The following is a 13,914-nucleotide window of genomic DNA, read 5'->3' as shown; positions in this document are numbered from 1 at the left end:
AGGACATCATCTAAGGTAATCAGAGAGAAGGAGTTACACAAATAACATACATCACCAAATGCTTCCAAAATAAGTGACATACAGTCACACTCACACTTTATTAGATTTACATGCTGGCTCTTTGCTCCATTTATCTTCCCTTTTGACTCAGCTTTGCTGCTGGCAAACTGAGGCCCACCTAAGCAGGAGGGAGTAGAAGGGAGAGCTTGGTTCCCCATTAACAATACATTAAGTAGATCACTCTTCGAGGGAGCTTTTGATGTTCCATTTAATGAAAGTTTTTATGTTCCCTCATATATTGAGTCAAACTTCAAAACAGTTATACAGGACTAGATTTTACCACTAGCCACACCTAAGTCTGAACCAAACCTATGCCAACAAGAGGTTACAGGTGTGTCTTCTAAGGAGTAGTCACAGACCAGTCACCTTTAGCCATGGGAACCCTCATTTGTTAGGCCAGTGTGCCTTATAAACACTACTATTTTTCTCTGACTGCTGCAGACCAAGGCCCCTAAATCCAACTACGAGGAACACCTGACCTACCTACTTAGTTCTAAGAATGTGAACATCATATCAATGTACAGAAACATACAAAGGAAGCCATTGTTACATACATGAAGCCATTTAGGAAGAAAAAAGTTTTAAACCCAATGACGGCTAATACAACATCAAGTGAAGCCTGATGCCAAGATGGGATCCTTGATTCCTCCCTTCCCCCACTATTCAGTAACCAAGTTATAAAAAACTTACGTCCTAAAATTTTTTTAACAGGCTTGCCTACTTCCAATATTATGCCTTAGTTCAGAAATCACAGTAATTCTCATCAGAATAATAGTCTCCTAATTTGTCTCCTTGTCTTTGGACTCCATGAAAATTGCATCTACCATTTCATTTTGGTGAAGGGTTATATGACCGACAGTGCACTAAGCACTTGATCACTTAACTCTGTATTTTTGAATTCTCACAGCAATAGTGCAAAACAGGAACTACTGTCCTCATTTTCACAAAGGACTGATGCTCTAAGAAAGGTGAAGTGATTTGTCCAATGTCATGCAACTGGAATTATGTAGTGGAAATTCAAACTCAGGTCTTCCTTTCCAGATATTACATGCTAAACTGCTTAACCTTCTTCAATTCAGCCCCCAATGTGACCTTTCTAAAAGGTAAATGCATTCACGTTTTCCCCACATAAAATTCTGGAAACAAGACTGGCCACCAGCCCTCTTCCTCTATCATTCTCACCCTGTCCTACCATACTGAACTCCCAACAGTTTTCTAATCTGTCTTTCACTGCTTTACCTGTGAACACACTATTTTTCTCCCAAGAACACTTTTCTCCTTTGGCAGGTTACTTCTAACCCAAACTTCAAGATTTACTCAATTCTTACTCTGGGAAGCCCCCTCCCCTTTACAAATACATACCTAACACTGGGTTAACTGACCATTTGCTATGGTTATCAGCTAAATATCTTATCACAGGCTATTAGTTCCTTAAATAAATACTGTATTTTGCATGTAGCAGAGGAAGGGCTCATGAATGTGGAATTAGTGAATGAATTCACCATAGTGAAGGTTAAGAACTTAGCCCTAAAGTTAATATGATGTGCTTTGGAATTCTAACCTGTACATCTGCAGCAGGCTTCTAAATCTGTTTTATTTCTTCATCTGTAGATAATAACTGTACCTACCTCAGACTTTGGAAAGGAGTAAAAGAAATAACTGACTTAACATGGTTTCTGGCACATTGACAGAACACATTAAACATTAGCAACACTTTTTTTCACTCTCGAAGTTCATCCACCTGACAAAGCCACATCTCAGAAAAGTTTTTCCTAGTAGCTTCCATCAGCACTTAAGATTTCTCCAAAAAAACAGGAAGTCAAGATCTCCTAAAAACATCCTCATCCACAGGCAAGGGTCTTTCAGCTTCTGGTTACACCAGAGCTCAGTAGCTAGCACCACCGCCTAAATCAGTAACTAGTGTCAAGTTTTTTGTTTCTTACCCATCCCTTTCCCCCCTCAAAGTCAAAGACCATGCCCCTGAGCAAGCAGAATCATTAACTAGTGTCAAGTCTTTTGCTTCTTGCCCATCCCTTTCCTCCCTCAAACTCAAAGACCATGCCCCTGAGCAAGTGGAAACCTGCCCCTTGCAAACCGGTCAGCACCTTCTTCTAAAAACCATCATTTCTCCCCGCACCGCATCGAGACTTGCGTAAATTAGAAGAGATTCATCATCTAGTACAAACTCAAATCTTCTTGGAAGATCATAATAGAATCCTTTCTATCCAATGGAAGACCTTATCTCCCAAGTATTAATTCAAGATAATGAATTCCTAGCATTCAATAAGAATCCAAGAAAAATGGTCCCCTTAAAGCCTTCCCCAGTGAGAGTTCTTCATATTTGTTATTCTCAAATAGTGACCAAAACCCACCATTCCATCCCTCCCCCTTCCTGCCAGGGTCCAGGGTCTCGTCCACTCCTTCCAGAGATGGGTCTTCACTTTCAGCGAACAGGGTGCCTTCCTCCCACCCGTGTCACTTCCCTTTCCACCTTGCCCATGTCCTCCCGCAGCACAGGCCTGGCCTGGTCCCCCGCCGCCAACCAGCGCCACAGAGCCGCTACTCACCGTTTCTTGGGGATGGTGCCCGACTCCTGCGCGGCGGGAGTGGCAGTGGGAGCCGCCGTGGCCGCCGACGCGGCTCTCCGCGCTTTGCACTCATTGGTACTCACAGCCTCCTGGGGCCGGCCCAGCAGATGACCGGAGAGAACCCGGAGCCTCCGCCCGGCACGGTCTCGATCCGGGTCCGGGTCTCGGTCCCGGTCCGCTGCAGAACAGCAGCCTGTGCCCACGCCCGTCCCGCCCGCTGCAGCCGCCGCCTCCGCCATGGCTTCCGCCTTGTGCCGCCGCCCGGGACCGCTGGGCGCGGGTGAAAGGTCAGTTAGAGCGGCGGCCCGGCGCGACCATTCGCTGCGGCGCATCCCGGCAGCCACCGCGGCGACTGGGCGGCGGGTGCCATGCGCCGGGAGCTTCACATTCTCTGCTCCCGCCCACCACATCCGCCCGCCCTCCGCGGTCACGCCTCGGACGGCGAGCACCTGCCAAGCAGGTGAGTTTGAGCTGCACCCGGATTGGCTCAGACTTAGTTGGGCTGGACCAGAATCCCAACCACAAGTGTCCGCGAGGTGTCCAAATACCCCGGGTGGTGTCGTTGGGTGTCCCGTTGGCCTCTGGAGTAGGTTTCTGGGGCAGACGCCTAGGACCAGGGTGCTGCTGGACCTGACAACTTAAGTAGGGCCATCCTTTTCCTGAAGGAGCTCCTGCTGCTCCCCTATGTTCCCCTCCCAGCAGCGTCACTAAAGTAACTTGAAACTGACTCGTTGTCTGTAACCATTTGAGAAAATAGCTATCATTTTCTCATCGCCTACTTCGCGCCTGGAGATTCTCATGTAATTTCCATTTTACAGTTGAAAAAACTGAGGCTCAGAGACATGAACTTGCCTGAGGGCGTAAAGCTGAGTTGCAACGGAGATTCTCTTTCATTACTGAATGCTACTCCCTTATTTACCTTATTGGAGGCAAAGTTTTTTTATTGCTACAGATAGAATTACCTACCAGTTGTTCTTAGAACTTCTCGCTTGTCTACAAATTAACTTTATGGAGAATGGCACTTGGTGAAAATAGGAGGATCTTAAAAGGCAGTGCTCCACAACCATCTTCAGCCAGTGGATTAGGTAGACTCTTTATAAGGCACCTTAAAGACCTAACCATAGAAATAAAATACCTTATTACATAATGTGCAATTCAAAAATGAGTCTTGGGAACGGTAAGAAAAAGGGTTGTCATAAGCTTTCCACGCCCAATAAAGTCACCTTTCCAAATAATCACCTTTATAACACAGACTCTATGAAAGACATTCCAGGAGTTAATTGGACTAATACAAAAGAACTATTTAATAGTTCTGAAAAATTCAGGCAACAATGAGAAGGACTTGATTTGAATGCCAGCTTTCCAGATCTTAAGAGATAGTTCAGCATTAAATATCCAGTCTAGCTCTAGAATCACTGAGCCCCACTCTTGTGTAGCTGCTACTTTTCTCCATTGGCTATTTCAGATTGGATTAGGAGCTAAGAAAACAGAAAGGAGTAAATTGCTGAGTGCCTGAAAGAGAAAGCCTCCTGAAGTCTGAGAGTTTAGCCACTTTAATCCTCAAGCTTCTTACACCTTTTTTAGATGTTACTAGAACAGCATTGAAATACCAACTAGCACATTTGCTTGCAATCACAAAATTCATATTTTTCTTGCCAAAATGCTATTATAAGCAACAACTTTCTCAGAATTGTTTTAGAATGAGACTGGTCTATTAATTTTTGCTTGACTCCCAGAGAGCTTAGCCTAACACTAGTGAATAGTTAACTGACTTCTTCAGTGTTGTCCAAATTAAAATATGAATATGCTTCTCACCAACTCTCAGGAGGCAAAATTTATAAATTTTGCACATATCAACAGAATAACAAAAAGCCTTTTCTCCTGGGTGATGAAAAGGTTGATGTAAATCAAAATTATATACCAGTGGAAAAACTGATTTTTTTTTCAAATATGTATACAGTAATGAAATACAGGCAGTAACAGTGTTTGTTAAGAGCCTATTATGTACCTAATTCATTACTATGTGCTATGAGATGGAAAGTATGTAAGTCAATGCCTCATCTACATGGCATAACCAGGCTGATTAGGAGTTGGGATATATGTGTGGGGGGGGCACTATATTATACTGTTGGATGAAATAAGTGTGATGTGGGTGACCTTGGTGAAGTATTTCCTACCCCCACCCCCACCCCCTCTCCTTACAAGAGCAAAGGCCAAGCAGAGTGTCTTGAAATTTATTTTAAGGAAGGAATGCTTCACATGAAGTGTGGTCCATTGAGATGTTTGTGATTCCCACATAAAGCAAAACTTCAGTGAGTATAACATTCAGGAGGGCCATCTCAACACACCTGTTCCTTCTGAGTCCTGACTTAGTCCTTAATAACATAGATCCCAATGGAGAGCAGACCACATGAGCATGGTGAACCCAAGAACATGAGGAATTTTAAATGGAATGACTTATATTTGCATTTATGACATCTCTTCCAATATGAGGAAGAAAAAAAATCTAAATAGGACAGATTAGCATCTGAAACATGCACCGTATTTCTTTACTGCACTGATTCCCATTACTTCCCTACAGAGCTGCTAAGTTATCCCCAAATTAAGGAATTCTTGCATTTTTATACATTTTTATTATAAAATATAACAGACAAGTGAACCAAAGCATAAATTATCACAGATTGGTCACCCATGTAACTTCCATCTAGTTCAAGAAACAGAACTTTTCCAGTATCCTGGAAATCCCTGCTATGCCCTCTCTCAATCTCTTTACCCTCCCTACCTGCCAGAGGTAAGCACCATCCTGAATTTTATAATATACGTTTCCTTGTTTTTCTTATGGTTCTAACAATTAAGCATACATCCCTTACTTGTTTTTTGAATTTGTATAATCTTACAGTATGTTCTCTTCTGTCTGGTTTCTTTCACTCAACATTCTGTTTGTAATATTCATCCACATTGTGTGTAGTTGTAGTGCATTCGTTTTCTTTGCCACATAGTATTCCTTTAAATATATATACCAGAGTTTATAATTAATGGACATTCAAGATGTTTCCAGTTTGGGACTATTGTGAATAAGGTTGCTATGAACACTTTGGCATATGTCTCTAGGTGGACATGTAGATGAATTTCTGTTAAGTATCCATTTAAGAGTAGTATTACTAGGGGGCACCTGGGTGGCGCAGTCAGTTAAGCGTCCGACTTCAGCCAGGTCACGATCTCGCGGTCCGTGAGTTCGAGCCCCGCGTCAGGCTCTGGGCTGATGGCTCAGAGCCTGGAGCCTGTTTCCGATTCTGTGTCTCCCTCTCTCTCTGCCCCTCCCCCGTTCATGCTCTGTCTCTCTCTGTCCCAAAAATAAATAAACGTTGAAAAAAAAAAAAAAAGAGTAGTATTACTAGGTCACCAAGTATACATTTGTTTAATAGAAAATGAAATGACAACTGTATTCCAAAGAGATTGTACAAAATCTACCACAGCAGCATATGAGAATTGCCATTTTCTACTATATATTCTTGTCAGTATAGTTTTAGCTATTATATAGTATTATCTTAATTGTGGTTCTGATTTACATCTTCCTGATTACTAATGAGATCTAGGGTGTTTTCTATATGTTTGTTGACCATTTGGATATCATCGTTTGTGAATGTGTAATGAAGATACATCTCCTAAGTTGCCTTTTAGAAGCCTTATTATTTTTCCTTTCACATTTACGCCTATAGTTTACCTGGAATTGATTTTTATTTATGAGGTAGAGATCAGGTTTCATACTCCATGTGAGTAGCCAACTAGTTTAGCACCACTTGTTGAAAAGTGTTCTACATTAACCATCTTTGTCATAAGTCAGATGTCCATATAACATTAGTCTATTTCTGGGCTCTGTATTTTATTCCATTGATGTATTTATCTTATGCTAGTATCACACTGTCTTAACTATCATATATTCTTTTAGATCTTCTGCATAAGATTATATCATTTGTTAATGACAATAGTTGATTTATTTCCAATCCTCATACCTTATATTTCTTTGTCTTGCCTTACACCAGCTGATTAGGACCTCAAGTACAATGTGGAATAGAAGTTGTGAAAGTAGCATCCTTATCTTGTTCCTCATTTCAAAGGAAAATCTCTCAACATTTCACTATTGTTCAAAGTGGGTTGCTGGTTTTTCTTTTTTTTCTTTTTAACCTTTTAGCAGATTAAGGAATTCCTTTTCAAATCCTAGTTTGATGCGAGTTTTTATCATGGATGGATATTGAGTTTTGTCAGACGTTTTTTCTGCATCTGTTGAGATGATCAAATGATTTTTCTCTTTTATTCTGTTAGTATAGTAAATTACATGGATAGGTTTCCACTGTCAACCAACCGTGCAGTGCTAGCATAAGTCCAATCTCGTCATGAAGTATAGCTCTTCTTATATATTACTGAATACTGAATACAATTTTGTTCAAATTTTGTATATAGTAAGGTTGGTCTATTATTCTTCTAATAGGAACAGGTCAGCTTTTGCTGGCCTCGTGAAACCAGGCTCCTTTGTTTTATAAGTCTCAGGAAGAGTTTGTGTAAAATTGGTCATTATTTTTCTTAATGTTCATTAGAATTCACCAAAGAAATGGTCTGAACCTAGAGTTTTCTTTATGGGAAGGTTTTTATTTATAGATTAAATAGTTTAATGTTATTCATATTTTCTGGTTCTACTTGTTTCAGTTTTTGACAGTGTTTTTGTAGGAAATTATCTGCTTCATTTACTTTTTCAAAGGTATTGACATAAAGTTTTTATAGAATGTCCTATTACCATTTTAATGGCTGTAAGATCTTTAGTAATGTCCCACTTTTCATTCCCAACATTAGTTATTCTACTCTTCTTTTTTTATCAGTTTGCCAGACAGTTATCAGTTTTATTACCTTTTTAAAGGACCAACTTTACACGGTGGCAGCATTGTAGCCAATGAAGTTTATCCACGGTGTGATTATTGCTAATTGAAAATTTTTCCCAATACTTTTTTAAGGGGCCAACTTTTGACTTTGTTGATCCTATCATATGTATGCTTTCTCTTTCATTAATTTCTGCAAATATTCCTTCTTGTTTCCTATCCTCCACCTTTTATTTTTTAAATTTCTTGAAATGAATGCCCTACTCCTTGATTTTTCACCTTTTTTGTATGTTTTCTGATATATATGTGTTTAGGGCTATGAATTTTTCTCTAAGTAATTAATTTCATTCATGTTTTGATAACAGTATTTTCATTATTATTTTGTTTCAAGTAGTTTTTATTTGTCTTTGAAAAGAATGATTTGTATTTGCTCTTGTTTTGGGGTACTTGTTTCCCAAATACAAATTTGACCTAATCGTTTGTATTGTTCAAATCTTTGATATCCTAACTGGTATTTTGTCTACTTATTTTTATCAGTTATTGAAGTATGTTAAAATCTTCCACCATTATTATGGATTTATCTAATTATCCTTGTACTGCTGCTAATCTTTGCTTTCTGTACTTTAAAACTATATATTAGACATGTCAAAATTATGTTTTCCTGATGAATTGAACCTTTTATAATTATCAGATATCCCTTTTTGTTTCTAATAATGATTTTTGTCTTAACTTTAATTACATTAGCATGTGTTGTGGTCCTATCCTTTAACTTTTTTTAAAGTTTATTTATTCATTTTGAGAGAGAGAAAGAGAGAGAGAGACAGAGTGCATGAGAGAGAGAGAGAGAGAGAGAGAGAGAGAGAGCATGAATGGAGGAGGGGCAGAAAGACAGAAAGAGAGAATTCCAAGCAGGCCCCGCACTGTCAGCATGGAGCCCAATGCAGGGCTCAAACCCACAAACTGTGAGATCATGACCTGAGCCAAAACCAAAAGCCGGACACTTAAAGAACTGAGCTTGGGGCGCCTGGGTGGCGCAGTCGGTTAAGCGTCCGACTTCAGCCAGGTCATGATCTCGCACTCTGTGAGTTCGAGCCCCGCGCCAGGCTCTGGGCTGATGGCTCAGAGCCTGGAGCCTGTTTCTGATTCTGTGTCTCCCTCTCTCTCTGCCCCTCCCCCGTTCATGCTCTGTCTCTCTCTATCCCAAAAATAAATAAACGTTGAAAAAAAAATTAAAAAAAAAAAAAAACTGAGCCACCCAGGTGCCCCCCTATCCTTTAACTTTTAATCTTTCTGTATCTATTTATATTTAAATATGTCTTCTGTAAACAGCTTAGGTGATTTCTTTTAAGCAGTCTGAGTATAAAATATTGGGTCACTTAGCCTATTTAAGTTTAATTGACTTACTAATATATTTGGTATAATGGCTGACAGCACTAGCCTCACTGCCAGACAGACTTGAATTTGAATATTGGCTCTATCATTGAGCAGATATGTTGTCTTGAGCTTGTCATATTAAAATCTCTGGGCTTGGCTACTCATCTAATAAAACTGGAATGGTAATGACTACTTCCCAGGGGTATTAAAGGATTAATGAGCAAAAATATAGTGAATTTTAATTGTTATTATAGAAGTGAAAGATAGGCTGGTATAAGGATGACAGTCTTCCTAGAAAATACAATAGGTGTGAGAGGAAGAAAAAATAAGGTTGAATGGGTAATATAAGACCAAATCATCAGAGCATTGAAAAGTTAGTGGAAGAGGGGCACCTGGGTGGTTCAGTCAGTTGACCATCCGACTTCAGCTCAGGTTGTGATCTCATGGCTCACGAGTTTGAGCCCCATGTCGGGCTCTGTGCTGAAAGCTCAGAGCCTGTAGCCTGCTTCGGATTCTGTGTCTCCCTCTCTCTCTGCCCCTCCCCTGGCTCACACTCTGTCTCTCTCAAAAATAAATAAAACATAAAAAAAAAATTAAAAAAAAGAAAATAAAACTTAGTGGAAGATAAACACTTGATATGGTGAGAGCTATTATAAGTTCTTAAACAGGGGATTAGCATGGGAAAGTCTACTACTTTGGAATTCATTCTCAAGTGGAAGTCAGCCTACTGGGTATACCTGAAGACGTGTTGGCAGTTGTAAGAAATGTACCAGCAAATGATGAAGACCTAAAGAACTACAAAAGAGGTTAACAATGTTTCTGAATGACAGGAAAGCATTGGGCTATGGTTAGCTGTCTGCTCCATTAAAGGAGACTGACTTAGCTCAGGAAGTGACAATATTTAATGTGAAATAGGCTTCCAGTGGTTCCATGTATGTTGCAATACTTTTCAGGATGTCACAATCTCATTAAACAGGTTAAGGAGAAACTGACTTAACTAGCCAAATCATTAGGGTAGAGTTGAAAGTACTTTATATTCTCTTACTCCTCTGAATGAATGAAGTTATTTATCTTACTATGCAATCTAAAATTCTGTTTCTTGATTTCTTCATATTACAGGTAGGAGTAATTTTTAACCTGCCTACCTCTCAGATTTGTTGTAAAATAATAAGTGTGCAAACATTTTGGAAACCAAAGTCAAAATCACTTTAAAATAATTATTTTCTTTGGCTGAATGGGTGATAGGCAATAAGGAAGGCACTTGTTGGGATGAGCACTGGGTATTATATATAAGTGATTAATCACTAAATTCTACTCCTGAAACCATTATTATTATACTATATATTAACTACCTTGGACTTAATTTTTTTAATTGGCAAAACGTAAGTAAATGAATAAAATAATTATTTTCTTGGGTACATATAAAATTAAAATCTGATAGTTATCAATTAATGCTCTAAAGCGGTAAACTTTTAAAATTTTAAGTTTTTAAGTAAAGTATCTAGGATTTTTTTATGATCTTTAAAATTGATATCCCCCCAAGAGTTTTTGTTTATATGTATATTTTTAAATGTTTATTTATTTATTTTTTTTATTTTTTAAATTTTTTTTTTCAACGTTTTTATTTATTTTTGGGACAGAGAGAGACAGAGCATGAACGGGGGAGGGGCAGAGAGAGAGGGTGACACAGACTCGGAAACAGGCTCCAGGCTCCGAGCCATCAGCCCAGAGCCTGACGCGGGGCTCGAACTCACGGACCGTGAGATCGTGACCTGGCTGAAGTCGGACGCTTAACCGACTGCGCCACCCAGGCGCCCCAATGTTTATTTATTTTTGAGAGAGAGAGAGAGCAAGCAAGCACAAGCAGGGGAGGGGCAGACAGAGAGAGGGAGACACAGAATCCGAAGCAGGCTCCAGACTGTCAGCACAGAGCCTGATGTGAGGCTTGAACTCATGAACTGTAAGATCATGACCTGAGCCAAAGTCGGACTTAACCAACTGAGCTACCCAGGTGCCCCTTGTGTTTATATTTATATCTACCTACCTATCTACTTATACCATATTAGATATTACAATTGAAAAAATATTTAAAATATTGATTATTTTATGATAAACCAATATGTATGAGTCTAAATGAAATACTTTTATTAAAAATAACTGTATTTCCCAGAAAAAAAAATGAGAAGAATGGCATTCCTTTACATTTTTGCAAATTTCTTTAATACCTAGCTTAATAGAAGACAGCTGGATTTTCCTATCTGCTTCTGAATTCTATCCATTGAGATATCCTATGCCATGTAATTATTGGAAAACTCTACCGTTGTGAGACAGTGAGAGTGAAAAAGACAAATAACATCTTAGTCTTACTATGAAAATAGTTTTGGCCCTGCAAGTGTTTCAGGGACTCACAAGGGTTTCCAGACCACATCTTAAGAACTGCTGTTCTGAAGTACAGTATTTCTATAGATGTCTGCTAAAATCTTTGCTGGGTAAGCCCTAGACAACTGGATGTGAGAAGTAGTTCTATTGCCATAAAGTAATATGCAGTGCCACTGTTGGTAAAACAAAGTTGTCAAAAATATTTAAGTCATAATTTTATATTTTGATACATTCCATATGAAATATATATTTTTAAATTTCATACAATAACATTTTGAAAGTGATTCCTACATTTTAAAATCAAATTTTGACATCCAATTCATGTGTGAGCAGAAACTTATTTCTTATGGGGCACCTGGGTGGCTCAGTCAGTTAAGTGTCCAACTCTTGATTTGGGCTCAGGTCATGATCTCATGGTTCGTGAGTTTGAGCCTCACATCCAGCTCTGTGCTGATAGTGTGGAGCCTGCTTAGGATTCTGTCTCCTTCTCCCTTTGCCCCTCCCCCACTTGCTCTTTGTATCTTTCTCAAAAATAAATAAAAATAAAACTTAAAAGAAACCTAATTCTTATAACCGGGGTAAATTAATTTAATGTGACTTTGTGACTAATGTGATTTATTAGTTAATCATTAATTTGATTAATTAAATTATTGATTTACCTTGTAAATTCAGGCTCAATCCTAATTTTAGGCTTATGCAGTTATTTTGATCATTGCATTTAGATCAGTAGTAAGGGTGTCCTGAGCCTATTGTTCCCAAGGTATTTTTTTTCTAAAGCTGCAGAGATCATAGCTTGGAAATCGGAAATTGTTGATTTGCAAATTCTAGCATTTGACCTTTTCATACTTGCAGGTTTCTTAAGCCTTTCTCATTAGCCCATTTGTGTGTATGAACAATAGCAGTTAAGCACCCAGGAGCAAGAGACATTATCAAAGGAAAGTCTTTTCTGTTGTAATTCAGGTATGGTGGGAATTGTTTTTTTTTCCATTGCTCAAATATATTCTTTGGGGATAAAGAAATGAAGTAAGTCTTTGAGTGCACTAACACTCCTCCAGAACCCCAAAGAGAGCCAGGTTTGAGGCTATTGTGGCAAAAGTCAGTGGTTTCCAGGCACCTGTAACTCAGCCAAGTTACCTTTGGCTGCTTCAGGATTGTATACTTTTTTAGGAGTCCCTACTCCATATTCAGAAGAACTTATAGTGGAAATAATTTTCCTGGTTACCCCTCTATGTGTCCCTCAGCTCTCACTCTCTACTCAACCCTGTCCCATTATTTTCTTTCCTGAAAGGGGAAGCCATCTTTACCCCCCCACTGCCTTAGGTTATTCTGTAAGAAAGCTACTGTGAGTGTATTAGGGATGTACACACCTCTAATGGTCATCCTTTCCTTACCCTTTTACAGTTAAAGAAGTTTTCCCTCTAGTCTTACTGAACCATGGCACTACCTCCCAACACCAGCAATCACATCTCCTTGAAGCCTGAAGAGGTATGGAAGCTACTTTGAACCAAATACTTAAAATGATCTTCTAACTACCCATGCAGTGATTCCACTGCACCTCTAATATGCTTTTAAAAGAGCACTATCTGTTTTTGAAATCTGCTTTTTAAAATGTTGACGTATTAAATGACTGTATTTTCAAACAAATATATTTGGTAGCTTCTTCATGCTCTTATTTTTTGTTCCTAATTTTTTAACAACCCTCTTTGTATTTTTTTCTTTCTTTTAAAACCATCTTTTCTCTTTTTTCAACTTAAGTCAATATAATCAGAGTTAAAAAGAAGTTTGGACACAAAGTATTCAGGTCCAGTAAAATGAGAAAAAGTCATGGGAAGATAACCAAAGCTAATGTCAAGAGATCCCCCTAAGAGAAATGAAGTCAGGAAACACACCTCAAAATAGAGCCCTCAGTAGAACCACCAATAGACTGCAAGGCACAAATGTGAGGATGGTTGTTTGGAGGCCAACTAATTCTGTTAAAGGAGGGCTTTTTAAAATGTTTTCTTTATTTATTGTGAGAGAGAGCACACTCATGCAAGGGAGGGGCAGAAAGAGAGAGAGAGAATCCCAAGCAGGGTCTGCCTGCTATCAGCACAGGGCTCAAACTCAGCAACCATGAGATCATGACAATCGCCGAGCCTGAGATCAGAGTCAGACACTCAACCGACTGAGCCACCCAGGCGCCCCTAAAGGGCAACCTGTTTAAAATACACTCTTTAAGGACATTGTCTGACCCTCTGAATATAGTCCTCAAATGTATCCTCTGATCCAGCTTGTTTTAAGCTGGTGTGCAAAATAATGGTGCATTTGAAATGTTAGATAATTTCCCATTTTCCTTTTGAAGGGATTTAAATATCAGAAGATGGTGATTCATTTCTTATTTCTTAAAAAAAAAAGAAAAGCAAAAGGATAGGAAGAAAAAGAAAGAAAATGGCCAAAGCTACTGGATCAAAAGTAATTGCTTATGTGTGGTTGAGGATGGGGTAGAGTTGAAACTCACATGACTGAAATTTTATTGTAGTCAGTTCTGGCCCTTTATTTTTATGGCGAGCCATATGGTTTGTAAGCAGCTTTTAAGTCCATCTATTTAATCACAGTTGAGGTTAGAAGAGGTTGCCTATGTAGAATAGGGTCATAGGGTGAGC

General features: G+C 39.1%; 1 protein-coding gene and 1 pseudogene across 2 annotated transcripts in view; one reads left to right on the top strand and one right to left on the bottom strand.

The window, feature by feature from the left end:
• The window catches only part of AGPS (alkylglycerone phosphate synthase), a 144,190-nt gene extending 141,161 nt beyond the window's left edge, over window positions 1–3,029 (bottom strand). For both annotated transcript variants that reach the window (XM_043577137.1, XM_043577138.1), the window contains exon 1: window positions 2,628–3,029. In XM_043577137.1, coding sequence (XP_043433072.1) covers window positions 2,628–2,980 — 353 coding nt within the window. In that variant the 5' untranslated portion in view covers window positions 2,981–3,029. The remainder of the gene's footprint in view (window positions 1–2,627) is intronic.
• A 4,535-nt stretch (window positions 3,030–7,564) lies between these two features.
• On the top strand, window positions 7,565–7,731 carry LOC122482201 (annotated as a pseudogene).
• The last annotated feature ends 6,183 nt before the right edge of the window (window positions 7,732–13,914 follow it).

Source organism: Prionailurus bengalensis, chromosome C1, assembly GCF_016509475.1.
Source record: "Prionailurus bengalensis isolate Pbe53 chromosome C1, Fcat_Pben_1.1_paternal_pri, whole genome shotgun sequence".
NCBI classification, from domain to species: domain Eukaryota; kingdom Metazoa; phylum Chordata; class Mammalia; order Carnivora; family Felidae; genus Prionailurus; species Prionailurus bengalensis.
Note: the sequence above shows the minus strand (reverse complement) of the source record. Positions and strands in the feature narration are given on the sequence as shown.